The sequence below is a fragment of the Meleagris gallopavo genome, chromosome 4 (genome assembly GCF_000146605.3).
Source record: "Meleagris gallopavo isolate NT-WF06-2002-E0010 breed Aviagen turkey brand Nicholas breeding stock chromosome 4, Turkey_5.1, whole genome shotgun sequence".
Taxonomy (NCBI): domain Eukaryota; kingdom Metazoa; phylum Chordata; class Aves; order Galliformes; family Phasianidae; genus Meleagris; species Meleagris gallopavo.
The window spans coordinates 13,002,619-13,029,521 of record NC_015014.2 but is presented as its reverse complement, the minus strand read 5'-3'; the positions used below and the strand labels follow the sequence as shown (position 1 = coordinate 13,029,521).

The window sequence follows — 26,903 nt, the reverse complement described above, 5'->3', positions numbered from 1 at the left end:
AGTATGCACATCTGTGGCAGAAGGGACCTGCTTTTCAGCGAGGGCATTGTGGGAGGGAGGTGGTTCTCAGGTCAGGAAAGAAGAACCTGGCTTCAGCTGTTGAGAGCTGTGCTGCAGCAACTCTATGGAAACACCACATTGTATGTTCACCAGGCATCTGTAGCAGCGTGTGGAGAAGAGCAGGCCCCTTTTGTTGTTTGCTTGTGCAGCTTCATAGGTCACCCAAAATAAGAATAACTTCAACGGACCCACTTGGCACCCCTACTTCGAAGTAGGTAGCAGGAAAATGAGTACGGTACACAAACCTAAACAGAAGCATCTGCTTTGACTATTATGGTCGTACCATCTGGAGCAGTGAGCCCAGCCTGCCCCTCACTTTTGTCAGAGGCTGAGGGACAACTGCCAGACATCAAGGCTTTCCATCAGGGCAAAGGAGAGCAGCCCACAGGACAAGCTCAAACGGTGCTGCCTGCTGCTTCCCTCCTCCTCTGGCAGCGCATCACTGTGGGTAGGCTTTCCAGTTGGAGCCGTTCACAGGCAGAACAGTCAGCTGGCATGATCACCAGCTGCAAAATGTTTGATATGATGCCCGTGGCTGCCAGACGTGCAAGTCCTGATTAATTCATCTTGACCAGTGGTTTGCTGCTATGCCTGTTAGGTGGGGAGAGCAGAACATCATTAAAATCTAATCACGCTCAGCCAAGAGTCAATAGTAGAAACTACTGAGATTTCAGTGATGGAAATGAGGCCTGAGATTCTCATTTTGGCTCTGGAGACTTCATAATTTGATCCCACTGTTCTGACGCAGACAGTTTGTGTAAATGAGCTGAAATCATTTTTTAAACTGCTTTCTTTAAATTTCTACTCCTTGCCAAGTAGCAAAGCACATTTTTAAAAATGCATTTTTGACAGGACTTGGGCACATCTCTTTCTGCTTTTTTACATACCTGTAAACAAGTAAGGGCCTTGATAACGATACTGCTCTGCTGGCTAAGTGGATAAGCTCGTTACCAAATTGAGAAATACATACAATGTAGATGTCACAGGGAAAATCTGCTGCCTTGAAGGTTTGTAACGGGCAAGCTTTTCTCAGTGCCAGGAGATGTTTGGCACAGAAGTGGCAGGGAATCAGAGATGGATCTCGAAATGTCAGCTGTCCAGCAGCCTGATGTAAGAGTCGCTGCTGGGTAACTCCACCATGGTTGGCTGCTCAGATTTTGTTGCAAATTTTCCCCTCCTGTAGCCTACAGTGTCTTGCTTGCATGCATACCAGTCTTTAAAATCACATCTGCCTTTTTCCAGGACAGTGATATGGCTTCTTTGTTGCCCAGTCTCTGATTTGTGCAGCTCTTCAGACTCTCCAGGGTGTTCTGCTGTGGGCTGTGCTGTGCAGAGAGGCCAGAGCTCCCTTTGAAGGGAGATGCGCTGTCCCAGTGCCTCGGGGACAGAAAGCTTTCTGCCAAGTCCCTGGGGAAGCAGGAGCAGCTGGGGCTGCCTGTGGAATGAGGCGTGGAGTGCAGCAAAAAGATACTGCAAAGAGCTGCAGGCAGGTTGAGTCTCCGCTGGATGTGTTTGTTTCTAGGGGTGTTTCAGGTAGTGTGGGCACGATGATCTTTAAGTACGGTACAGGAAGAGAGATCTTGCAGAGGACGTAGTATATAGCATTGATTTTTTTGTAGGTAAAAGCAGTTCAGAGCTTTGCTTATGGTGGTTATAACTCTGCTTATCAGTAATTTAATATTTTGATCTGCGCTTAACCCTGTTAAAAGGCAAAAAGAAGATGCAGCTTCTGTGAGAGTTGTGTATCGTTACCCTCTCTCTGGATCTTAGCTCTGCCTTAGAGTACAGCTGCCACACAAATATCTGCTTGCAGGAATTGTGTCAATGCATGGTTCTTATGTACATGTTGTGGCTACAGAACTGTTTAACTGAGGGTTTTTCTTAGCACAGAATATTCCTATGCTAAAGAACATTGCTGGCATACTGAAAGCACCATCCCACATGTGCCATTTTCCCTAAGTTGTCTCACTACTTTGTTAATTAACACGCAGTTTGAGTGCCTCTTCTCTTCACCCCTTCCCAGCCTCTTCTCCATCCTACATTGAGTATTTAATGCTGAAATGGTGACAGGGCACTATTTCCAAACTGGTACACAGCGGTGGCCCAAACATACAATTATATCTTCAGTGCAGAATGAAGCGTAAGCAGCTGTTTTAATAACGGTTTTCTTCATCTCCTCCCACAGGTCTGAAATAACAGCAAAGGAAATAAGAGCAAAAGAAAATCACTGCCCAAGGAAACTTTTTTTATATATGTTCTCTTTTCTCAATTTTATTCCAGGGTAACAGCCCAGATACAGCATAGGAACACACACTGACATTATCAAGTAATTACTCCCGAGGCTTAGGGTCACCCAGCATTCCTTTTCTGGGAGATGATGCATATCTGGGTAGGGAGCTGCTGCAGAGATTCTGCTTGCAACTATTTTTCTTCTGCTTTGTCATATGTATCCTCATGACAGTTAGCTGATGAGGACTGGTAATGAGTTTCCTGGGACTGGACTTGGTACTGCTATCAACTAATGGTCAGTTTCCGGGCAGAGACAACACTCATGGAAATGCATTCTCTTACTGCTCTCAGGCAATGCATACTGTGAGAAGAGCACTGTTGCTGTTGCTGTTACTAAAATCTGACTTCTTATATCTGCAGCTAAAATAGTGCAAATAAATAACATCAGTATGTAAGTGTATCAGTATGACTTTTGTTGCTCGCTGTGGTTTTCAGGTGTTTGAGGAATTGTGGAAGGGAGAAGGGAAGACTCCTCTTGAAATCGTTAAAGAAAAGCAGCTTGAACTGATACAGGATCAAGAAGAGCTTGAACAGATCTGCCAGGCGGTGATTGATGAACGAGAAAAGGAGGTGATTATGGTGGTGCTGAGAAGCTGGCACACTCTTTTACTCTCTGGCACTAAAAAGGGGGGTTTAAATGGCCTTTTTTTCTCTTTTGATTGGTATTTGAGCTCTAAAGCCAGTTAGGAGCATTAAAGCTGACGTGCAGCTACCATCAGGTCTTTTCTTCTCCTTTCTTATTTTACTAAGTGTTTTTTTGGAAACTGAAGCTTACACAAAATGATCTGCAGAAGAAATTACCAGTCTGGCTAATGTGCTAAGTCATTGTTAGAAACCATAAAAATGTAATAGAAGAAAGCAGAGCTGTAGGGCTCTTTCTTCACCTGTGCAATATACTGCCCTTAACTTGACCTGGCCACTTGGCCACCTGTCATTTTTTTTGGTCATCTCCTCTGATATTAGTGCACCACTGCTACATTGTTCTGAACACTGAGGCTATCTGCCAGCAAGGCATATAACAGTAATGGAGTCAGAGACTAATGAGAGGTGGTGAGGCCAAAATTCTCCTCCTCTTTTTATCCTGTCCCCCTCCTTCACAGCCAAATTTTGTTCACTTTCCTGCCCGGCTGTGTCTGTGGGGTGAGAGGAAACAGGCCCATGTGGCAACAGCACTGGAGGCTTGGGGACTGGGAGTGCTGCCCTCTGCTCTCCCGTGCTGCAGTTGCAGGTGTAAGGACAGGGTTTCAACTCTTCCCCATCCCCTCAGAAGGATGCAGCAGCCTGCGTGGCTCATCCATCTAATGAGCTCTGAGCCAGGAAAAGGGGGAAAAGCTTGTTGATTGTGAAGGGGAGGAGTGGGAAGAAATCCTGACAGAGCCTAACATCTGTTTTATATAAAAAATGAGAATGAAAACAAGTGCTTGTATGTTCTCTGGAGTGAAAATGTAAAAGCAGAATTGAATAGCTTACTTCTAATATAAGCATTGTCTAGATACATTTGCCATTTGGAAAAAAAAACACTGACAGCTTCTGAGAACAATACCACCCACCCCAGTTCTCATTGGGGGATGCTAACAGCACTGCAAGAGTTTTTGATAAAGAAAATGAGCTTGCAGTAGGTCGGCGTGACCTCCATCAGACTGACTCATTTGCAGAGCCTGATAAAAGTGCTTCTGTATTTTCAGACTACTGTGGAAGCGCAGGCGTAGGTAGAGAAAGAACATCAGAACTGATTGGGAAGTGCAGAAGCTGAAGGTCCATAACTACGCTCCCATTTCAATAATAATGCCTTGTCTGAGAATGTAATTCCTCTCTGCTTTTCGCTGTTTTAGTCAAGCCAAATGCAGTAGAGTGGCTTCGCTTTACTCCTTTTTCCAGGTGATCTTTCACTAAGGCAAAAGCTGCCTGGAAGGGCTATAATTCACTGCTTCGAATTGCTGTAAGAACTTGTATTACAAAATAGAGTTAGCCGAGTACTTGCCAGGAAAAAAAATAGGGCTTGCTTTTGCTAGGAACTTTCTTTAAAATGGACAAAATTCCAAACGGATGAGCAGTTAATGAAAATGCAGTATCTTGGCTGTACCGTACTCTGCCCCACGTAAGGGATTTCTGTCACATAAGGAGTAACGAGTCCTTTCCATATTGTGACTTGACAGAGATTTTAGACTGCCCATAATTCAGATAACCTAATGAGCAGCAGTATTTGCATTTGCGCTTGAAATTGTCACAGTTGGTGGTTCATATGTTAGCAGTCCTTCCCTTAGTATCTGTAAATATGACATCCTATTTAATTGAAGCTATCATGTTTTGCCCAGTAATTCTGACAATGCCGAGAATGCCTTCCCTGCTGCACAAACTGTAAGAGGACATAGAGTTTCAGTAGTAGCGTCTCCTCTAGAAATGCCTGACAGTAGATTTTTCAGTTCTTTTCTTTTTCTTTGCCTAGCCTTTATATATGGATATTTTGTAGGTAACTGTGCGTTAAACAGTAGCTCTCTGATAGGAGGCCATATTTATCATCAGTGGATTAACTGCTTTGTTGCAAAGGATCCTTTGCTTCAAGGAAATAACCTCTGTTATTCAAACATCTAACTCTGCTCTTGAAGGACTTCAGAAATAATTTAAAATTGATCACGATTCAATGAAAATAATATATAAAAACTGAACAGTATATTGAGGAAAGAGCTCTTATTGGCAACAAGAAGTCTATCCTGTTTTCCTGCTCTCTCCCAGGAAGTCACTGTCTGAGCTGCTTCTGTTCAAAACCAGAAGTGTTCACTGACTTTTTCAATAAAGGCAGATCTTCATTAGCTGTAGGGCCTTGCAGTTGTTGAGCACTTATTGCAAAGCTGAAGGAAGCTTATATAATAACACCTTAACTCCTAAGTGCGGTATTCAACTGCAGTGGCCTTAAAGGACAAAAATATTCATACCTTGGCCAGGAATGACTGAGCATGTTGTCTTCCTGTTCTTTTTCAAGGTTATGGCGATAAAAGGAGGAAATGAAAAAGTTATCAATAAATTAATTGGACTGGTTCGGAAAGCTACACGAGGCCGAGCCAACCCTCTTCTGGTGAAGCAAATACTAGAGAAGAAGCTGTCAGAGTAGCCATAAGAGAAACTCGTCCAGCTGTCTACAGAAGACGTGCTTCGTTCTGTCTGGTTTGCTGCTAATGAACTTTGGTGCCTCCTTGTCTGTCAGGATTGTTTTTCCCAGATTGGTTATGCTTCAAGGAGCATCATGTTCTTGCCTTTCCCAGCTGCATCAGCCAAAGGTGGATGAGCAAAGGACCACCTTAACAGAAGCTGGCAGTCATTTTACATTTCCTTCACTTCAGTGCAGCATTCTGAAGTGTCATAGCCGAACAAGTTCCCAGGAAAATCTGTGAGTATACAGAGCTAAGTTGCATTGGTTAGTTTCTTAATAAAGCAAGTGTGAATTTAGCTCTTACAGCTTCCTCTTTGTCAGAAGGGAAATTCACAGATCTGGAATGCAGCAGTCCAGTGGTATATACTAAAACTCATTGTTAATTAGAGTGAGTACAGTTGTAGCTAAGATCAAAACACCTAGCAGTAATTAAGAACAGCCACATGTACCTCCGTGTCTAGCAGAAGGGAGAAAAAAACGCTAGTCCTCATTCTCGGTGTCTGAGGTAGGGGAAGGGACAAAAGCAATAGATGTAAATGCCAGCAGTAGACATTAAGTGGCTGCGTATAATTAATGTCAGATTCTTTGCTTGCCTTTTCTCTGTATGTGTCCAAACATCTGCTTTGGCTACTCAGTGCTGTTTCAGTCCTGAACAATTCATAACTTAGGTTTACCTGAGCCTAGGGCTTTCTGCTGTCACTTGGAACCATATCCACTCAGTGGAAGTTATTCAGATAGCTTATTGAGAACTGAGCAGGATTCAGCCTGGATCCAGGATGTGCTCCACTTGTTACTCCTAAGGAGGTTTTTACGCCTTGTTCTGGTTTATAACTTCCATTTTGCAACCCATAGCTTTAAGCGCTCTCTGAAATCAAAGCTCCTGGAGTTAAGTTCCCAGTCCCACCTCACCAGCATGTTTAAATCCTTCAGCTGATCAAACTATTAACAGGAGTCCCAACTGGAGGCATCCATTCAAATTTAGAACTAGTAGGAAAAGAAATCCCATTTACCAGCAGGAGTTTCTTAAATCTCCTTTGCAGGCTGCTAAATGATACGTTTTAAAGACCACTTTTATGTCAGGCCTCAGTGTTGCTTCTTCAGAATGGTTCGTGAGGATGTGCCTGCCTGGCGCACGCTGCCAAAAGAGTGCAGCAGGTTCAGCTCTGGGATTTTTGTCATCTTCTGCAGAAGTGACATTTGCAGCACCTAGTTCAGGCTAGGTTAATGGCAGTTAATTCTTACAAGTGCTAACATGTCTCAAAGAGGATATTTCTCTACAAACTGGCTCATAGTTCAACTTGGAACTCTAAATTAGAAGACAAGCAAAACGATGCTTTTCAAACACATGTAATGGATAAATGTATATCCACAATTCAATAAAATAACTATACAGTTAAAGTGATGAGGCTGTCAAAAAGAAGTAACATACTTGCGATCCAAATTCCTGACCCTTAAAACAGCACAAAGCCAGAGTGTTCTTGTAGCCTGACATTTGCACAAAAACTTTTACTGTCAGTTTCCATAGATAGAGAAAATAGTGTTTTTTCCTCATACCCAGTGGTGTAAGTTTTCAGTCAATAGAAGGTTGACTGTATAGTCAATAGACTATACAGCAAACTTTAAATTTTAGATCTGGAATTCTGTTCAACTGCTGCCATGGCAGGAAGAAACCAGAAGGCACAGGAGGTTCTGCATGAAACCTCAAATCCTAATTTAGAGGTACTCCTGGGTTTAGAAATATACAGTTGTTTCCAGAAGGTGGTCCTCCAAGGTTAATGCTTTCTGTTGCACAGCTTGATGCTGCTGTGCCAAGCTTATCCATTAGAACAGTGGCTGCCCCTTCAAAAATAAATAAATAGATAAAGGAAAATCCCAACGTGGTATTTGGAACAGTAATAATTAAGCTGTCTGTAAGAGAGGGAAGGATCTCCCCTAGTGTAGCATGGCCAGTACTAGTATATGTCTTTCTTCAATGGCTACTGCTTCTTAGCCACTCCTTACCTAAATAAATACACTTTGCTAATATAGTACAAAATCTGTTAAAAATCATGAGCCAAGTTCTATACGAGTATAGCATTGGATTTACTATAAATCTCAATCTGTTTTCAAATGGATAACATGGAAGATAAATCATTGTAATATTCTTCTCCTTCAAGGGAAGGTAAAGATCAGCCATTGTCTATAAATTTTGAACTATATTAAAAACCAGTCACTTGTTGAATTTTGAAGCAAGTCTTTTGCAGACGCACAAAATGTAAATTTCTTTCTGATGCAAAATAGTGTTTTGAGTCAAAGGAGTTGAAGATGGTTAATCTTTTTAACATTTGTGGAGGTACCGGCTATGGAGGTAAAAGTGGTTTTGGTTGATGGCAATAGAATGTAGAGATGAGAAAGGGCAGCGTGGCTGGTTTGCTTGATTCTGACTCTCACAGCATCAGCCCTGTTACACAACCCCGACTGAATGAATACAATCAAGACATGAGCCTTCGCTGCTGGCCAAGGGCCTGAAACACCAGCCCAGATACCACAGCCACCACCGTTCTGTGTCCTACATGGAGCTTAAGGTAAATCCTAAACAAACACTCCACAAATAAATGCTATACAACAGCCTTGGCTTAGCTTCGTGTAGCAGTAATCTGCAGAACATGTTAAAAGACAGAAGCAGCTTCTTAGAATTTAGTATCTGCTACTGTAAAGACAAATATCAAAAAACCACCGACCCCCAAAACCACAGAACAGGTGGGTCCAGCAAGATCAGATGGGGCGTCTGACCACAAACCATTCAGTATCAGAAGATTTTGCTGACCCACAGGTTGCTTTAGCATGCTTGTAGCTTGGAACTTGAGAATTAAGATGGAGACTTTGACCCTAGCTGGTAAATCTTATTTAGTTACAGCAGTTCTCCCCTAGCTTCTGACTGGAGATGCCATCTGTGCAATAGCCATCAGGCAGGGTGAATTAAGGACAGTTTTGTGCAGATTTTCAGCAGTAGCCGTTCACAACCAGAGGGCCAAGGAAAGCGCTCACAAATTAATAGCTGACACCAGACACTGCCATGACAATCTCATCGCATCGTTGATGGAAGTCCTTTGGGAGGTCACCCCTGAGGCAGAGAGATGATACTTGCTGTCCTGTACAGCTGAGGTATCCCTTACCCAAGGTTGCAGAAGAGGACGAGAAAGTTGACAAAAAAGATGCTGGCAATACTGAAGTAGTGAAAAAAGAATTCCTAGCACTCAGCCTTGGCTGCAGAGTTTAATTTTAACAGCGATAAAAATAGAAGCATATGATAGGAACCTTAACTACAAATTTACAGCTCAAGTATTCACGCTGCAATTTTGCTGCAGCCCCTTTCCACTCTGCCTGTGGCATGGTGTCAGCTACTGCAGTGTTCTCCTTTCTGCTCTGAGCACCCCCCTACTTACAAATTTCACAATTGCTGACCTCAGTGCAGCACCTTCTCAGCAGTTTATGACCTTGACAGTAAGAGTGGCTTTTTTTTTCTTAAACAAGTTCAGTTTTCCATCCACTGTCTAAAACTGCTCAAGAGAAAAGACAGAACCACAGGCTGGGCTTTTCTGCCTTCTCTTCCTGCATCTTCCTTGCGCCCCTGTTTACAAATACTCTACAGTTCATTATGCTCTGCTTTGCCAAAGCATGCAAAGCCAACTTCCAGCAGACAGGAGGTCAAGACTGATCCTTCCAAGCACACAGAAGCTCACCTGCATTGGGTTGAGTGTTCAATGAAAGCCTCCCCTGCCCTGCAAGAAAGTGCAGATTTTCACATAATAGAGATACAAAGAGAGAAATCTATTACTAAGCAGTAGGAGGAAGGCAAAAAAATCCTAACTCCTAAGTTGTCAGGGCCTGTAATTTGCTGCTCCCTTTTCTGCAATGGCAAATTTACACTCCATCCAGAAGTGCCTCTGGGCTAAGCATGACCAGTAATCAGGGACTGCTGTGGCATTAACAGAAAACTGCCAGCAGTGCTCCCTCTTTTCTGGCTGTACCCCAGCACGTGGCCCATATCAGGCCCTACAGCCTAAATTTTAAACACAACAAAACAAACCTTCAACAGGAGCAGGAGTGCTCTGCTGCTGCCATGAGACAACATTGACTGGCTTTAGAGGAGCTTACAAAACTGTTACTGTTCCGGGGCTTTAAGCCTGACAGCGGTCAGAGCTGCACTCGGACACCGAGCAGCACCAAGAGAGATGAGAGTCCTGGGTTCAGGCTGCAGCCACAAGCATCAAGACCATGAGCCCTCTCTCTCTCCTTGGAGCACAGGCACCTATCTTGCCTGAGCATTGGCCAAGCTGCTGCTGCAGTGCTGAGCTGTGTGCAGCTTCGTTGTCCTGGATTTAACTTATTATTTTTTTGGTCTAAATCCAAGCTATTTTTAAAGGAGACTGTAATAAAGTGCAGCTGCTGTGGATTGGCTTCTTCAGAAATGTGAGTTTGCAGGTATTTAGCCCACAATACATAATTGTATGCAGGCACCCTGCTGACGCGCCGGAGAAAGTTACTTGGTTGAGAAATGCAGCCTTTGCACAAAAGTTCCATCAGGGCTTCTAGCCCAGAGCCTTCAGTCTTAATTTAATCCAGCTGCCACACAAAGCCATTATAATCAATGAACAAAATAAGATTTGCACAGTCAGCAACAACCACCACTTTAAGTACTACGTGTTTAAGAATACAAGTAATGCCTCCTATTCATAAATAAGAGGCTTCCAGCTGAGCATGTAACAAATGAAGTAGACTGACGCAGGGCCACAACATGTTCAGCAAAGCTGAGGCCCCTGAAAAAATTAAGCACGTTTGCTCGGAGCTGGGCCTTCACGGATCACCAAGTCGCCAAACAGTGCTGCGTTCTGCGGCTGCCTTCGCTCCGACAGCCGCCACCTCTGTCCTGTATTATCCAAACACCTCCTTATGCAAATCTGACGCTAACAAGGATCAGGTTTTTTCTGTTCTTGGCACAGTTCTGGTCCAGAACTCTATAGGGCAATGCTATCCAACTGGACGGTTTCCATAGGAGACTGTCATATTCATTTTCTCAAGTTTGCTCTGAGCCTCTCCGTTTTGGCCCTGTTAAATCAGGATAACACAAATGTAAATTTTCACTGTGATTCACACAGATGTGTGTGCCCCCTGCTGACCTGTGGTGTTTTTTCCTCAATTTTCTCATTTCTGTAAGCAGCCAGAGGATCAGGAGCCCTCTGTTTCTGCTGCTGATGTTCAGAAGGTACACAAAAAATGATGCTACACTTACCTCAGTCAGCTCTAGATGCAGCAGCAGCATTACTGCACTGGGCTGAAGGTATCAGAGTCAAAAGAAAAGGAAAAGGAAAATCCTGGTATTCCATCCACAAATGCAGATGCAGTTTAAATGTTACCAATAGGAGCTGTCACAAAAACTGCAGGCATGACATAGCAATTTCAGTAAATACAGCACAGTAATATGCTTATTAAATCAAGCTGCCCTCAAACCAGAGCTGTGGCTGCAAATTCAAATGATACAATGACATAATTTAACCGCACCAAATCACACAGCTCCCATCCTTTTCTTCCCAATCCAGAGCTTTTAGAGCCTCTTAGAGGAGCTAAAAACCTTTCTGAAGCATAAAACCTCGTGCGAGGCATAAGCACAGCACTCAAAACGGTAGCAAGCTCTTGTGCACCATGCTAGACACTCTGCTTCTCTTGATAAATAAGTCTTAACCTTCTGCACCTAAATCCTTGGACTGGAGGTGACGCAACAAGTCTGTGTGCAAGTCTTTTCTCTGAAGTAGGAGTCTACGTAGCTCTCAGGCACTGTGCCTGGGCCTAAGAGCATCCAGAACAATGCTGGTGGCAGGGATGCTGCTTGTTCCAGGCAAGGCCGCTGCCAATCCCCAGAGACGACCCCAACAGCTGGGTGTTTTCTCCCACTCTGGGAAATTCACCAACCTTAATAAAAGCATCAGATCAAGTCTGAAAGGCAAATGCACAAAGCAGTTACAGCAGCACATCAGTGAACTTAACATTCTTGCAAAGTGACAAACCTCAGCAAGAAAGGCAATAATGAGCCAAGCACACCAGAGGAACGTCTCAGGGCATTCCCACAGGACGGACAGCCGAGTACCACCGAGAGAACCTTCTCATGTCCACAAAGCAGCAAAGACCAGCAGCCTTCATGTCAACTCTTCAAACCAAGTTCAGACGTTACCTGGACAAATACCTGGTACTACAGCACCAGCAGCCGCCTTGGTCACCTGTAAAATCCCACATTTTCTTTTGGGGCACATAAGGAGGAGATCAAATTTAAAGGTGGACCATCAACACAGCACACGAATCCCAAGTGATGCATATGCTCAAGGATTGGCATGTGCAAAGGATGATGCTGTTCGGAGGAACGCTGCTAAGAGCTTTTTCCCAGTTATAACAGGAACCACATTTGTACAAGATGCCTCATCGAAGAGAGATGGTATAATGCATTATCTAACTGTAAAGAAGGAGCCTATTAAACAAGCATTGTGCTGAAGAACTTACACAGAAAAAGGCAATTCATCTTCAAAGGATCAACATTTTCATGATAAATCATAGTTCCTGCATTTTGAAGACAGACAGATGCAATCCTTTCCAATATTTTTTCATTGGGTGCTGACACGGTGCTTCTGTCACAGCTGAGACCTAGCTGCAAGTCCAATTCGGCTCAAGAACCAAGAAATACAGTGTTAAACATACAGTGGCCATTTTTGTAGCCCTAAGCTGGAGTTAGTGCACTTCCCCACTTCCTTATGGGGGCTGACATTTTCTCCTCTTACAAGAGAACACTGTGCACAAACACAGTTGCAAGTGTTTCACCAAGAAGTCTTCCACATCATCCCAGATTTCAGGAGCTGACTTTATTCCACTGCAGCTCATGAGGAAAAATCCTTCCATTCCTCAAATGTACAGGTGCTTCTTGAGCAGCCTACATTTTAAGAACTCTAAATAACTGCACATCCCTGCTATGTTGAACACTACCGTGTCTTTGCACAGTTGTTGGATAGCACCAGGTAAAATGAACAATCTCAGAAGAAATCACTCCCACCCACAAACAAAGATTTTTATTTCAGAATAGAAACGAAAGGGTTCACACAGTAAGCTTACTGCCTTAATCAATGCTCTGCAGAATTCTTTTTTTTCCTTTTTTTTTTAATTAAATAAAAGATTTCTTTAAAAAACATACGTGATTACTACTGCAATTTAGCGGTTGATTCTGAACTGCTAGAAGTTAGCTTATCACACAGATTCACTACTTTTGCTTTTGCTCACATAGTGCCTAGCAGAAGAGGAGAGGAGTGCAGCACATCCTGGCTCACAGTGCCAGAACACTTCCCACATACATTACCACTGACCCCCTTTCAGTAGGTTGATGAGTCCAGCAGGAAAGACAGCAATGCATGTGGGTGTAAGTGAGAGTGGGGGAAGAACCCATGATTTCCTATGGACACAGTGAAATATTTATGAGTTAGCTCTTGTCTACAGCAGTGTCATAAGAGAAAAAAAAAAGAAAGGAAAAAAGAAAAGAAAAAAGAAAAAAGAGCTCTCCTAAACATGGATAACCAAGATTCAAGAAAAAAAACCCCACAGCTTTGGCTCCAGCTTCCAAGGAAGTTTGTGAGGTGAAATAGTCATGTGAAGGTCAGAGGTGACTTACAGGATGGTGATGCAATGGTGTTTAAAAAGAAAAAAAACCCACACAAATAACAAAGCCACCAAGTTATAAGTGCAAGCACACTAGAGTCACTGGGAAGCAATGTGACCCTTCCACCATGGTGGACGTGATGACTGTACAGCAAACAAGAGGCAGATCCAGAGAAGTTCTTGAGGTGATCTTGTTAGACGTGCACTTTGGGATTTTCTTCCCTGGAATAGCCTACAGCAGTGTGACAATGAATGCTTCTCACAGCTTGCACATGAAAGGTACCATTTTTCAGAGGCATCTAAAGACTTTTGGAGTTTAAATTGCACTGCAAGGTCCACAAGAACTGACCTGTAATTAATTAGACTCTTCTGGGGGTGGTTTTGCTGTTTTTTGTTTCTTAATTTGTTTTGTTCTTCAACTAAGTGTTCTTTAGATCATAAGCTTTTCCCTTGCAATCTCTGAGAAAGCATATTTGAAAATTGGGATGTGATTTTGGAGTTTTCCAGAATTATGGAATTACAGTCAGCAGAATTAATTCACACAAATGTTACTTTTTATTTCCATTTCTTTAAATTTCCTGGAGTAGCTGTTAACATTTTTTCCTGGAATAAGTGGATGTAAGGCTTTCTTGAATGAAACTCCTCTTTATGGAGCCAACTACAGCACCCTGGAAGCACAATTATGCTACTAAGATAAGATGAAATGCAGCAGTGATGCGCCAATTCATCATGCTTGGGTTCTTCTAATGAAGCCCATTACTCATAGATGAGAATTTTCTCAAGCAGTTAGTCACTAGCAGACAGCTTTCCCTATTGCTGCTTCCTATTCTGCAGCTGGTGAATAGCCTGCTCCTCCCCTCACCATCCCAAAAGTGCAATATTAGGAAAAGTCAACACCTAAATGAAAAGTAAACTAACAGTATTCAACTTTTCCCCATAACCCTTCCAAAAAAGAGCAATAAAACAGAACAGCTTTCTGGAGCATGCCAATGTTTTCCATTAAAATATGGGGGGAAAAAAATGATTGACAAAAACAGCCTGCTGTCCTTTTAATACTACTGAAAGAAACTGAATACCATTCCTTAGCTTATTAAAATAAGCATAAAAGCAAACAACAAATTAATTATCATTTGCATAGACTTTGTTTTGTACTTTGTGCAAATCTTACTAAATAAGGCATGCTTGAGAGTTTAGGTAGCAGTGCAGTAGATATTAAAGAATGCTGAGAAACTGCAAGGAAAATTCCAGGCAGTCTGCAGTCCACATCCACTTACACAGTTCATTTGACTTCAAAGACCAACAGCTGATAGCCGCAGATCTGTCTGCGACATAAGGCAATGCGGTATGTGTAGAGCCCAGCACCTGCTTGCAGCTAGTCATGGGTTTAACACACGTAAGATCACTTGAATTCATAAACCTGAGCTACTGGCTAAGGAGGGCTTCTCAGTGGTGTGCTGGCAAGAACCCCATCCCAGGGAAGGGGAGCAGGGAGGAGGGCAAAGCCATGGAGAAACACAGCCCTTCACAGAAAAGGGATTTGTGCACATTTTGCATGCGTTTCTTTACCCCAAACTTTCTCCCTGGGACAGTGCTTTTCCAGACAAACTGTGTTCTAACAGGCTTTTGAGAGGAGTATTTCTGAAGTAAAAAAAGCTGAAACGTTTGCCCCCTCTTAGTCCACCTTATTTAAGTGCCTACTGTGAAAATTCAACAGGAGTCAGTGGCAGTAAAGAGGGGCACCTATGTAACAACGAAGTGAGCTTAGGGAGCTGCTCTAACAGCAGCGTGAGAAATCTCCCAAATAAGTTATGTAGCACAGAGGAAAGTTGTAAGGCCCAATATAAAGTAATGTGGAATAGTATTCTGCCTCTTCCTTCCCTCTCAAATCAAGTATTTTCAGGAAATAGTGAAGTAGAACCTTCTTTCATAAGCAGCTTTGCACTAATAAAAAATAATCAGTTCCAACTCTGACAGTTTTTTCTCTTCAAAAATAAAACCAACCTACTTTAGAAAACCCACTAATAATAATCCTCAAAGTCCCCTGGTACTTTGTAATATAAAATGGAGTGTTCCTGTGCAAGAGCTGCCAGCTCCTTCAGGAACTCTGGGAAAAGGGCAGCTGCGAGCACAGCATTCCTCACGTGCATGGGAAGGCTGGGGTGAGCCAGGCTCCTCTTTCCCTTGTGTCCCAGGAAAGGCTGGAGCACGGCTGGGGGGGCTTCTGAGAGGCTCCTTCCTCTCCCCACGCTGCTGCCATGCAGGACGTTACCTAAGGCCAGGAAGAAAAAGAAGAAAAAAAAACAACCAACACTCAGTATATTGAACACACAAATTATTTGTCCAGCAACTAGATGCAGTTTACAGGGATTGTGTTCCGAGTTGTAGTTCACAGTACTCAGACTGTGCTGGCAGATACTCCACTAATCTGACAGTTTTAAGTCCTACATGGCCTGCTTCTGTTGCATTTTTTATTAGCCATCTTTCCCCAGGTTATGTATTATTCAGTTGCAGCTCTGATGAGAAAAATATGTGGGCAGGAAAGGAGTCAAGGGAAAGAATAATATGGATTTACCTTATGAAATAACAGATAATATCTACCATTAGTCCCAGCATGGCTTTCTCAATTTAAAATGATCCTATACTCTAGCCCTCCCCCGGATCAAAATATCACTCTGACTTCACTTCTCTCTCCTCCCCCATGAATCACTGTGTAAGTGGGCTTGAAGCCGAGCTATCAAAATTGCCATGGGAGTTTGAAACAAGTTAAAAACTGAAGGAAAAAAACTTTTGAAAATTTATTTTTTCTACTTTAGCTTTAGCCTCAGCCAACTACTCTTCTGCTCCCTGTAAAGAAGCTAAATATTTAAAAATAATAATTTTTAAAAAGAACAAATTAAAACCACTATGTGGTCAGCACAGCATCGAGAGCTATATGATCTCTGGTGCCAGAGTTCAGAGGATCAGGGCTCAAGCATCGGGATGCATGGAATTACTGAGACAGCAGCACTTAAATTTCAATCAGCTGCTCTTTGATTCAACCTGAAGTAGAATGCACTTAAATTAATTGCTGTTTAGTGAAACTGAAATGGTGACAAAAACTAAAACTGGTGGAAAGAAACAGAAAGAGAAAATAAGTTGCAGGACTCACTGCTACAAGATGTCACTTGGCCTGGAATCGCAGCCAGACAGCATCCTGTCTGACTTACAAGTGGATGTTCTCATGAGCTGCATATCATTAAAGTGCACACGCACACACACAAAAATAAAACCAGACCAAAAAAACCCCTATGATATTAACTCTCATTCTGCAGATAAGCCAAATACCACATCACCACAACACCACCTTAGGAGGTTTCCCTTAAAGCCACACAGTTGATGTGAGACCCCACTAAGTCTGTGGTTATGTGAAGCTTTTTTTTGAAAGCTCTGCAAGAAGCGGATGGGGTACCCCCAGCTGGGTGCCTCTCTCCACGTGGCAGAGGATCCCTTTGCTCACCAGCTCTGCACTCTGGTTTCTTGCCTGGAGTTCTCCTCCAGCGTAATGGACTTGCAACTGCTCAAGATAAATTTTAATCTTAATCATCTAACAGAACTGTACTTTTCTTGAGTTCCAAAAAACGTTTCCAGCTCCAGACTTATCAATCATTCATGCTGTTATTCTAGAAGTTTTTATCTACTGGAGACACAGTACAGGAACATCAGTTCTGTGGAAAACTCTGAGTATAGGAGGAAAAACAACCTAAATTATGAATTACAATCAAAAGAGGAAGTTCTGATCTTCCTTTGAAGACTTACTTTGAGAGATTCTTTTATAATTTCAGAACGTTTCCTAAACAATTTTAAATAGTTTAACCAACACAATCAGAACTCTAGTAAGCTGTCAAAGGTTGGGCGTTTTTAAACTGTTCCCTTCATAAAGCACCAAAATTGATTCAGTTCAACCAAAAACACTGTGATTTTGTTTTATTTAAACATATTTTTAAAAAAAAAACAAACAGAGAAAGATGGTCAAGGGATCAGAGATTTGATTTTTCTTCCATCAAGATTGTCTGCTTCCTTCTGCAGTCAGGGTGCAATTACAAAAGTGAGTGCTCTGCAGACAGTTACCAAAGCGCTGAAAGATGGGCAGCATTGCATATGGGATCACAACAGCTGTTCACATCTAACCCTAACCCAAACTGCCATGTAAGCAAACCACATAGTGCAACAAGCAGAAAATAACTGATTGGCGTTTTCTGTTTGAATGCTTTTGAAGACTGTCACTATCAAGGGAAGGCAAATGCTTTGGAATACTTCATTTTTACATTTGTGTTCCCCGCTACGTTTGGCTTCTCTTTTTCAGATGTGAATTCTGTAGGAATTCTGTAGGAATCAATGCAATGACCTGCAGTGTGCTGATGGATTAGTGAGCCAGCTTGCCCTAAGTAGAGGTTGACTGTTTGCATCACCAGTCTTGTTGGGAACCAAATGTGCAGTTCCCCAGACATTTATATGCCCTCCATTTATTTGTCAAGAGATACCTTCTTTACAGGGGTTGCCACAAGACTGAAGAAAATGTACCGACTGTCTGACTAAGCAGCCTTGTTTCGAGATCCTAAATAATGATCTGCGTGAGTCAGTCTGGCAATTTCTCAAGCCCACAAAAGAAAAGTGACGTAAAATAAGAAGCACAAATAAATTCCAAAAATTACTATTTTATTTAACGGAGGTACAACTAATAGGCACTGAAAACTTTGAAGTGTAAGGCTTGCAAGTTTATTCAGATAGATGAATTTCTAGAATGCATTCTAAAAAAGTTTGTACTGCCAGCACCTGGAAAAGAACACTAAATGTTGCCTCCTAATCTTGTCGCATACACCAGCTACAGTATCATGTAAGTGTAAGGCTTCCTCACATGTGGTACCAGGATATAGAGCTTTGCAGATGTTTGCAATACACAGCTCATTTACAGCATGCACCTTTCACAGACTAACTCTTAGTGAGATCGTAATTTTGCTGACTAGATGTACTGCAAACCTCAGAAATGCACACCATGCTGACTAGAAACGAGGTAAATTACTATTCAGAGCCTTGCAAAATGAAAACAATTAAGAAGATGCATAAAAAGCCCTGCTTTCCACACCTCTGGAAATTTGAGAAAAATACTACTAACTTTGCAGTGGTAAAGGCGAGGCAGGATGATTGTTAACAATTGCAAATGATGCATGAGAACACATCTCTGAATGCAGCCTCTCTTCAACCCTGATTCTGAGCCCTCAATCCCTGTGGTCACAGCTCTCAGCAAATTCTGTGCATTCCCATCACACGGAAAATTGCTTTTAAGGGAAACCTGCACCCAACTCTGCTTGCTTAGCGACAAGCTGAGAATTGATACATCCCCAGGGCAGGGTGCCAGCGATAGACCCATCACCCTGCTGCTTTGGGAAATTTCTCAGTGAGAATTTAAGATTTTTTACCAGGTGTAGCACACTGTCTTTGAGAACCAGCAGAGTCCCCTGGAAAGCTTAGGTGATACCTGCTTAACTCCCCATTTTTCTTGAAGTGTCCTGACTTATACCACCCATTTGTTTTTCTGTTTCATGCTTTCATTCCAGAAAGCACATTTGAAGTTCTCTGGCTCATATCCATCTCCATCAGTAAAAGCCCAAACTATCATATGAGGCCTTATTCAGTCGCTGCAGAAACCAACTCATTCTGGACTTCTGTCCTCACTAACATTTATAAAAAAAAAAACAACCACAAAACCACCACCACCAACAACAAAAAAACAGAACTAATGACTAGATGAAGGTCAGGCTGAAAATAAAATAAAATCATACAAAATGCTGTCTCACCTCATGCCTTGAAAGCAAGTTTGTTTACAACCAAAGCAAGCAAGCCAAGCAAGAGCTGATTTTGTTACTCCTTTAAACAGAAATTATCTGTAGCAAAGACAATAAAAGCTTCTAAAGAGCAAAGCATATCCAGATAGATCCATATACTGTGGCCTACTGAGGATCATCAGTTTCAAGCCAGAAGGCTACATCTGGTTAATGATATGTATAATGCACCACACCTACTTTTAATCATGCTGTAGGAAATGAGAGAGGTAACTGGTGATTCATTCCACCCAGCACTCCTCTGAGTGCAGTTAACATTTACCTTTGGTTAGCAGTTCTTCAGCGGCATCAGACATGTCCACACGAAAAAGTAAGTACTGTTGGGCCTCCAGGAGAAGATCTGGGAAGTCTTTTTCCATAGAAGCGAAATGTTCAATTTTATTTTTCACAGATGCCAGCACCTGCCAAAACAACAGTAACAATTACTTTTTCCTCCCTTGCTCCCAGTGCAGCCACTGTCTGAACACTTAGGCTCTCCAGCTGCATTAAAGAAGACTTAACAATAAAAGTTATGGTCATACAGAATTTTCAGCTCTTTGCACAAATATCATCAAAATACTGGAGCGAGATGCGAGGCTCTCAGATGGGAAGGAAAGCAACAGGTGAAACTGAAAAGAGCTGAAGAATTAACGAGACACCAAAAATACTGTTCCGGTAGGCAGAACTACAGCTTATGGGCAAATACCTGATAAAGTGACCGTACGCTGGGCTGAAACACCATGTTGGTGTTGAGCAGAAAGGAGCGAAGAAGAGGCTGCGGGTAACTTGCTAGCTGAGTAATAATCCCAATAAGCAGCAAATTTACATGCAAAGAGTTCTCCAGCATGTTCTCCAGCTTGGACAATACCACGCTGATAAATGGTCCTGCAAAAAAAAGAGAGAAGGAACCAATGCTTCTGTTTTCACAGAAGAAAAATTGTGAGATCCAGGAAATAAGCATGTGAAAGGAATTTTGATCATCATAACCAACCAAATCAAACCTCCTACATGCTAATTAAAGCCAGCAAGGAGGAAAAACAAAACTTATCTGAACAGACAAAATAGACTTAACAGGGGTGTTAAAAGCTTTCATGAGTAGAAGCAATTTGACTAGCAAGCTAGTTACGTTAATGGCATATTTAATGTACATAATCATTCTACTTTACGTGTGCCAATAAGGATTTAGCCTAATATGTTATGGTCTATTATTTCATTCCTTTTGAAGTCAATCAGAATAGTACCACTGAAGAATCATAGCATCCTCAGAGTTAGCTGGGACCTTTAAATGTCATCTAGTCCAACTGCCCTGCAGTGCACAGGGACACCGCAGCTAGATCAGGTTGCCCAGGGCCTGATCCAGCCTGGACTTGAAAGCCTCCACGGATGGGGCATCCACCACATCACTAGGCAACCTGTTCCAGTGCCTCACCATCCTCACTGTAAAAGACTTTTCTTTATACCTAACCTAAATCAACCCTCTATGAGCTTGAAACCATTTGCCCTTGTTCTGTCACCACAGACCCTGCTAATAGTCTATCCCCTTCTTCATGTAGCTCCCCTTCAGATACTGAAAGGCTGCTCTCAGGTCTCCCCAGAGCCTTCTCTCCCCAGGCTGAACAGCTCCAGCTCTCTCAGCTTGCCCTCGTAGGAGAGGTATTCTATCCCTTGGATCATTTTTGTGGACCTCCTCTGGACACGCTCCACCAGAACTTGTCCTTTTCACTAGCACTGTGCTTTATTTCCACAGAAGGACTGGTGAAGTACCTTATAGCTTAGACTTTTTGTCTCACCAAAATGATGAGGTGTAAAGCAACCACAAAAACGCTACTCTGAACAAAAAAATCAAAAGCTGTGATAGTCACATCACAAAGAAACACTTTTTCAATTCTGCAGTCACACAAAGCAAGGAAAACATGAAAACAGATTTATAAGCAAAATTATTTGCACATGTACTCTTTATCATGTAAATGTCAGCAATAAACAATAGTTTTAGTTTGTGTCTTTCTGTTGCAGGGCAACCACTACAATACAGAAGCCCTGACAATGAAAGTACACAAACCCTCCTGCCTGGGTGCACGGGTGGAGCAGCTTCAAAGCCCCTTGACTGAGATAGTTTCTCCTATCCCTACAGAACCTACTGCTTCCTCCTCCTGTGTCCACGGGGACAATTTCACAGAGCCCCTGAGGACCACAGTGCAAAGGGAGCTCCCTTGGGACAGCAGGCGTTGCAGTAGCAGCAGAGGTAGATCACGGTTTTTCCCATGCAAGTCAAACTCCAAATCTGAGTAGATAAAGCTGAAGTTAGACATTTCTAACAAAGGTATGCCACTTCTCTTGAAGTTCCCAATACAAAATTCTCAGTTTTCAATAAATCATTAGAATAAAAAACGAGGAAGTGAGCAGAGTTTGCAAGTCTGAGAAGAACCAGTATTAACTAGTGAGAAAACAAAAAAAGTATCCCTTTCCTGACTTCATCTCCTTGTAGCCACAAAGTCAAGCACTGTTTCTGAACATCATATTTGTTCTTACTCAGGGGAAAACAGGGATGACTGTGATAATGCCCTCAAATTGGACACAGACACCAATGGGACATTTTCTTCGCAGATCTACAGATCTGTGAGCCCAAGGAGAGTATCTCTGTACCGCTGAGTCACTGACTGTGGGAATCTCTGGTTATCTGATTCCGTAGCAAGAAGTCCCCCCTTTATTACACACATAATATAGCATTCCAAATTAAATAGAACATTATTATATTTGAAAGGCACTGCAATCTCCCATTTCTGAGGCATTTTTTATGAGCAACTCCTTACCTGCAATCACTAAGTGCTACAATGCAATCACTACAGCAAGGTGAATACCCTAAGAGTAAAAAATGTTGTGGACAGGGTTTTTTCACCCATTTCATTGGTTGGGCATTGTTTTGTTTTTTCTTTAAAGCAAGTAATGGAGGAAGGGACTGGATGAAGAGAACAGGGATGGCATTTTTTGAGCTGTATTTGACAGCAGATAATGGGAAATTGAAACGTTTGAACGTGATTAGTCTCTGGTACGAGGAAATTACCACTGCAGTAAAAATAGTAAATGGACTGGATAAACAGGCTGAGGTTTTCAATTAAGAGACAGTGCCAGGCAGGCTGGCCACAGCTGACCAGAAACATCTGCATTTCAATGGATACAAACGAATGTTTTCCCCCCTCCTTCCAAATGAGCAAGAAGCCAGATTACAGAGGTCTTATTTTGGATGAGAAAACCTAGACAAGCCATTATTATTTTTTTATTATTAGTATTTGCATTACTGTGGTATCCAGGAGACCTAATTAAAGATCAGGAGCCTGCAATGCAAGAAGCTGCACAAACAGTAATCAAAAAGCACACTCTACCCTCCCGTAGCAATTTCATTCCTGAATGGCTTGGGCAGTCTCTAGAGAACAAACTTGTTGTCTGGCACAAGACAGAAAAGTCTCTACCCACTGCGAAGGCTGCTATGGCGTTTGAGGACCAAGGCGCCAGGACAGTTCCCGCAGAAAGGCACGGCAGACGTGGCATCAGTGCTGCCACCTCGTGCTAAAATGTGAATTAGCAGAAGGGGTGAAAATGGCAACGTGACACCACAGCTACAGCATGAGAGGTGCCAGCCACCAAAAAGACAAATTATTTACCTGGGCTCTATATATTAGAACTGTTACTACAGTCCGCTTTCAATTGAAGAAGTTTATCCTAGAATGCTGGTGCTCTGACACACAAGAAACATAATCCCAAGATTTGTTTGTGGTTTTTGGGTTTTTGTTTTGTTTTTGTTTTGTTTTAAGTAGCCAGAAAAGAACAAAGCAACCACCATTTGTTGTCACTACTGACACTTGCTCTGCTCTACTTTCATGCTGCATCTGTTTGATTCTCCTTGGGCAGTCTCAGCTATTTGGGCATACCCTCTTTAGTGTCAGGGCTGGTCCCAGCTCTATGCTTGTGCTGTGCACTGCAATTACACTCGGCCACCTTCGATCGCCATGCATTCTCGTATTTGCTAGGTATGTAACTAACAGGACATTACACCTGTGAATGGAGCACTCTGACTCCTCACAGCGCGCTTGGGAGATGCATCCTCCTTTGGTCCAAAGGGAGATGATGCGCTCTCTGCAGAAGGGGTATCTGCTGAGAAATTCTCAAAGTCCTCCTCCTCTTCTGCAGGAGACACAGGGTCAGGAGTGTCTAACTTTTGCTCCTCCACGCCTGCATTGTTTGGATCCAGTTCCTTAATAATTTTGTCATACTGTGCAATGAAATCCTCACCATCTGTGCTCAGCACTTGTGAGCTTAAGCAATTATCTGCCTCCTGAAGCTTCAACTCTAAGTCTGGCTGTGGATCAGTCTCCACCATGTTCTGGTTTATTTGTTCTTTCGTTACACTTAGAGTCAAGCTTGATTTTTTTTTACTGTGCTCATCCACGCCCACTTCCAGCTGGCTGTTAGAAAGAGGCCCATTGACAACAGTCTGGCTTTGGACCTGATGTTCTCTGGACACATTTAAAGTTTTCTCCTTGGAGTTGTCATCATCCTGCATATCCTTCTGGGCACATAATCTGTAAACCATAACATCATCCTGAAAGTCTGAATCCTCTATGTAAGAACCTTTGACAAGCATAATAGCATTTTTTTTCATCTCTTGAATATGTTTCGGTGGCACTGCGGGCATCTGCATCTCTGTATTTCCCAGATCATCATACTGCTGGAGCGAGCTCACATCAGAACCAGGAGAAATCCCTGTGTCATAGCTATCATCCCATTCCAGCTCCAGCTGCATCTTCTCACCCATTGGTGTTGTTTGAGAGGAGCTACACATGCTGCGTGTCCTTTGCTGGAGACGAAACATGGGGTGTTCCACATCTGTACTGTTCTCCTCAGCAAGCGTTTGGATAAAGGTCTCGGGATCAGGATTTATTCCATCGTACAAAGCAGACCAGACCTTACAATCTTTCAGACACTGGAGAATGGCTTCTTGAGCTTCTCCCAGGTACTGCAGGTAGCTGATATCCACAGCTCTTCCAAATTCCACGATGCAGGCGGATTCAGAAATGCCTCTAACAGAATCTGAAAGCAAAGAAGATTACTCATACCATGACACAATAAAAAAACTCCAAAGTTCTCTAGCAAGGCAGTTACTAACATGGCAGGTGGAATCTTTAGCCCCAAACATCCAATAAGGCAGGAAGAACCTCAATTTAGAGATATGAATGCACTCGAGTTGTTCCTACTGCCAAGTGAGCACTGTAACTCAATTTCTGAGAAATCAGCTCACTCCCATCTCTAAAACAACAGCGAGCGCTCCGAACCTGCAAGTGCCATTGTCAAGTACCTGTACATTATTTTTATGAATGAATATTTTAACAGCTACCAAAGTTGAATAAGGTTTTGTATGGGGCTGTTGAATCACAGCCTGAACCTCTGATAAATCAGCTGAGGCAAGCAATGAGTCAGCCACAGAGCACAAGTGAAGGCAATTCACCTGTGCTGCAGGAAGGGGTGGAGCCTGGCTCCACCTTTCCTAGACCCCATTTAAGAGCTGACTGCCAGGGGGGAAGGATCTCTTCTGGAGATCCACTCTACTGGAGTTTCCCTTGTGAACCCAGGTTACAGGTAAGTCTACCTATCCCTTCTGTTTCCTGCTTTGGTGTAATAACATTATAGCCAAGCTTTCTATTATACCATAACATCAGTATATCCATTAATTGTACAGGTTTCAATAGACCAGGACCCATGAAAGGAATTAAATAAGCTTTCCTGTGCGGCCTAGCTGTCCAGTTTGTTGTTGCCCACCATTTTTGTTCCACCTGAGCTACTACCAAACTCAATTCAGTTCATCATCTGGTCTTCCCATGAGCACTAATTACCTTTAGTTTGAGCTGCTTTTGTCCAGAGAATATAATCTTTTCCTTGGCTTTCTAGAGTCAAGGTGATCCCAGTGGAGCAGCAGATGGGTGTCAGGGCAAGCAGTTTTGCAGCAGATACGGAGTAACAATCTCTCTCTTTCACAGCCCTTCGCTGGCTCAACATCATGTGGTTACATGGGATCAGATACCTGAAACAGCAGTCTAGCATTACTACATCCTTCCACATGAGCGAAAACAAAAACATACAAAAGTCCCTTCACACCTTCTTTCCTTCTTCAAAATTAAAGAACTAAGAGTAACCTTGACAGTGATCTATATTCTAAACCTCTTAAGAGCATGAAACCCCAACTCTTTGCATTGTGAAGCTACAGTTCAATGAGGAACTGTCAAGACAAGCAGCGATGGGAGATCAGTTGCATTAGAATGGGGGAATGAGCAGCCCTTCACAGGTCAGAGCAAGCGCCTGCTATAGGAAGGGATGAAGGAAGCATAGGATGGGCAGAAGTCAAAGGCTAGTGGTGGTGTTTGGTCCCAGTATGACTGAGTTCTGTCTCAGAACCTTCAATTTATTTGTTTTCCAAGGAAATCAAGACAGAGTCAGTTTACATGTGCCAGGCAAGCAGCCAGCAAAAGGGAAGGAAAGGTCATCAAGGTGTTTCAATACTCTAAATCAAGACATCTTGGGCAAGAGGAAAAAAGCTACAGGGAAAATGAGGGACAGAGGAAGCACATTCTCTTGTTTAATATTTTTAGAGCACTTCTGTTTAATATTTTAAGAGCACTCTATTAAGGTCCTTATAATGTTAACTATGGTGATATTTTCCCATTTTAAAAGGAAATCAAATTTTAAAGGATTCCTTAAATAAATAAACAACAGACTGAATACAACTGTACCGCTGGTTAGTAGGGGAGTCCCAGCATAACTTGAGTTCACAGATGTCCTAACACCGTTATTCCCAGGCACTCAGGGAATTTCACCTTAATGCCTATCAGTGGAGGGACTCAAACACTGATGCCTTCCACAGTGTTCAAAGCCTTATGAAGCTACACCAGTACTTCCACAGAAATTATCAACTCTAATCCAAAATTATAATTCTGTGTTCAGCAGCAGCCTATGGAACAATCAGATAAATGCTAAAATAATCAATGCATTCAGTACATTATATAGCGATCTATGAACAACAATTCAGGAAAGTATTCTTTGAGAAAGAGGAATAACAGAGGTGAAAGCTGGAAGCAACTACTTAAGTTCCTTGTAATGCAGCGCAAAGAAAACACGTTGGAGAGAAAAAACTATATGTTTAAAAGCAGGAAATAAGCAGTTTGAGGGTGATAAATATATTCTCAGCTTTTCTTCTCTCACATTTATAGAAATAAATCACAAGAAGAATCTCTTATTCCTGAAGATCACAGAACATAAATCATGCTCTTACAGGTCTAGCATGCTTTTGCCAGAATCATAAACATTCTTATCTCTGTAGCTCCTTGAATTTCTGCTCTCTTGGAGAACCTCCATCTAGCTCTGTGCCTATCGTGTGAGACTCTGTGTCCCAGAATTATGACAAAGTTGAAAAAGGAGTTTGGGCTTTACCTTAAAACTAGCTGCAACATCACGTCTTCACAGTGCAAGCCAATGAGTGTTCTGAACAATGCTAAGGAGACCACACAGAGCTGAAAAATGATAAATGCCATCAGATTTCGATCTGAAAATAGTACCTTTCCAATCTTTCTTGCATTCTGTATAACAGAATGACTCTACCAGAAAGCACCACTTTAAGAAACCGTTAGCATGCTACTTCAATTTGTCAGCACCCCTGCAGGATTTTGTTGCCAAGAGCTATCCACATACCATTTGACATTTTAGTGATCTATAATTCCAAATTTTCCTTCAAAAAAATTACTTAAAATATTCTCTACAAGGTATTTGCATTAACTTATCTAGAATGTGAAAGCAGTAATTTACCAGTCTTTTCAATTTTTTTTTTTTCTAAA

General features: G+C 42.4%; 2 protein-coding genes across 4 annotated transcripts in view; one reads left to right on the top strand and one right to left on the bottom strand.

Moving 5' to 3' along the window:
- Nucleotides 1-26,903, top strand: part of GATB (glutamyl-tRNA amidotransferase subunit B) — a 67,662-nt gene that overhangs the window by 37,187 nt on the left and 3,572 nt on the right. Inside the window, exons 12-14 of one of the 3 annotated variants that reach the window (XR_793180.2) lie at nucleotides 2,785-2,919; nucleotides 5,330-5,734; nucleotides 11,077-13,022. Coding sequence is in view for 1 of the 3 variants with exons in the window: in XM_003205442.4 (XP_003205490.1) it covers nucleotides 2,785-2,919; nucleotides 5,330-5,458 (264 nt within the window). In the remaining 2 variants the exon portion in view is untranslated. Of the gene's footprint in view, nucleotides 1-2,784; nucleotides 2,920-5,329; nucleotides 8,704-11,076; nucleotides 13,023-26,903 lie in introns of those variants that run through there. The other 2 variants (XR_793179.2, XM_003205442.4) reach the window with 2 other exon arrangements.
- Nucleotides 12,572-26,903, bottom strand: part of FAM160A1 (family with sequence similarity 160 member A1) — an 83,520-nt gene continuing 69,188 nt past the window's right edge. Inside the window, exons 8-13 of the mRNA XM_010709551.3 lie at nucleotides 26,503-26,582; nucleotides 24,912-25,099; nucleotides 23,077-24,111; nucleotides 19,733-19,911; nucleotides 19,310-19,448; nucleotides 12,572-15,437 (exon numbers count right to left, since the gene is read on the bottom strand). Coding sequence (XP_010707853.1) covers nucleotides 15,187-15,437; nucleotides 19,310-19,448; nucleotides 19,733-19,911; nucleotides 23,077-24,111; nucleotides 24,912-25,099; nucleotides 26,503-26,582 — 1,872 coding nt within the window. The 3' untranslated portion in view covers nucleotides 12,572-15,186. The remainder of the gene's footprint in view (nucleotides 15,438-19,309; nucleotides 19,449-19,732; nucleotides 19,912-23,076; nucleotides 24,112-24,911; nucleotides 25,100-26,502; nucleotides 26,583-26,903) is intronic.